The sequence below is a fragment of the Sphaeroforma arctica genome (assembly GCF_001186125.1).
Source record: "Sphaeroforma arctica JP610 unplaced genomic scaffold supercont1.3728, whole genome shotgun sequence".
In the NCBI taxonomy this organism is placed as follows: domain Eukaryota; class Ichthyosporea; order Ichthyophonida; genus Sphaeroforma; species Sphaeroforma arctica.
The window spans coordinates 1-1,064 of NW_014036830.1; the positions used below are offsets into that span (position 1 = coordinate 1).

The window sequence follows — 1,064 nt, forward strand, 5'->3', positions numbered from 1 at the left end:
TTTTTCTAAAGATAGGATTTTATGAGTCTCTCGGATTCGCCCCAATGAAACATACCATAGTTTCTAATAGAGCGACAACGAAACACTAATTAAAATCCCTTCGGCGGAAACAGTACTGAGAGGATTATATATAGGCAATATCTCAGCCTCACAATCCCTCAGAGTATTGCTGTTTTCACGAGGCAAATCTAGCTTTACTAAAAGTCTCATTTCGTTTATTTACTTTGATATTTACACGATACTTAGAATTTACCTACGCGTTTATTTATTCTAAGGCATTAGTATCGTCTTAATAGACCAAATTTTACACTCTTCGGCCGGTTTGTCCTTCTGAAATAGTTCTGGAGCACTCTGTGGATATACTTCCGGTAATGGATTTGGATTAGACTCTTGTTCAGATGTCATTCGCGACATTACTCTTGCGTCCAATCCGGGTGAGAGTTGATTTTCGGGTGATAAAGATCTGATTCTGCTTGCCTCTCCATTGTCTGACAACATCTCGAACGCCAATATGGCTTGATAGAGTGCCAAATGGTTTGATATCAAATCGGGAAGACCTGCCAGAAGATCCCGAATTGCGTACCAAATCAAGTATGCAAAGCTTCCATCTCTCCTCGTTCCGAATACCTCCGGCAGTATTATTTTTTTTTGAAACTGACGGAAAGGTTTGTGTGCTTGCTTACCGTCGTCAGGTTTCATTGATTTTAGCCGATTGTAATATTTATTATCCTTAAACAAATCGTACCCAAACGTTCTTACCGCTGCATACATAACATACCTCGGTGAGATGGTACCTGGTTTGGTCTTCAATACGTCCGGGAAGAACGTTCCATACGTATTTCGAAATAACCATACCCTATTGGCCCGCTGTCGGACTGTAATAAGCCGGGCCTCCACATTAGACTCTGACTCTATGTATAAACGTACTCTTAAGCAGTACGCAAATTATAAACGTACTCTTAATAGTACGAGGAACTTAAGTTTCCTAAATGTACTCTTAATAGTACGAGGAACTTAAGTCTCCTAAATGTGCTCTTAATAGCACGAGGAGCTTAAGCTTCCTA

General features: G+C 40.1%; 1 protein-coding gene across 1 annotated transcript; it reads right to left on the bottom strand.

The window, feature by feature from the left end:
• Window positions 1–270: 270 nt before the first annotated feature.
• Window positions 271–856, bottom strand: SARC_13777 (hypothetical protein; the record flags this gene model as incomplete). The annotated part of the gene is made up of 1 exon (XM_014292091.1): window positions 271–856. A coding segment is annotated over one exon (586 nt), but the record flags the coding sequence as incomplete, so codon positions are not given.
• Window positions 857–1,064: the final 208 nt, after the last annotated feature.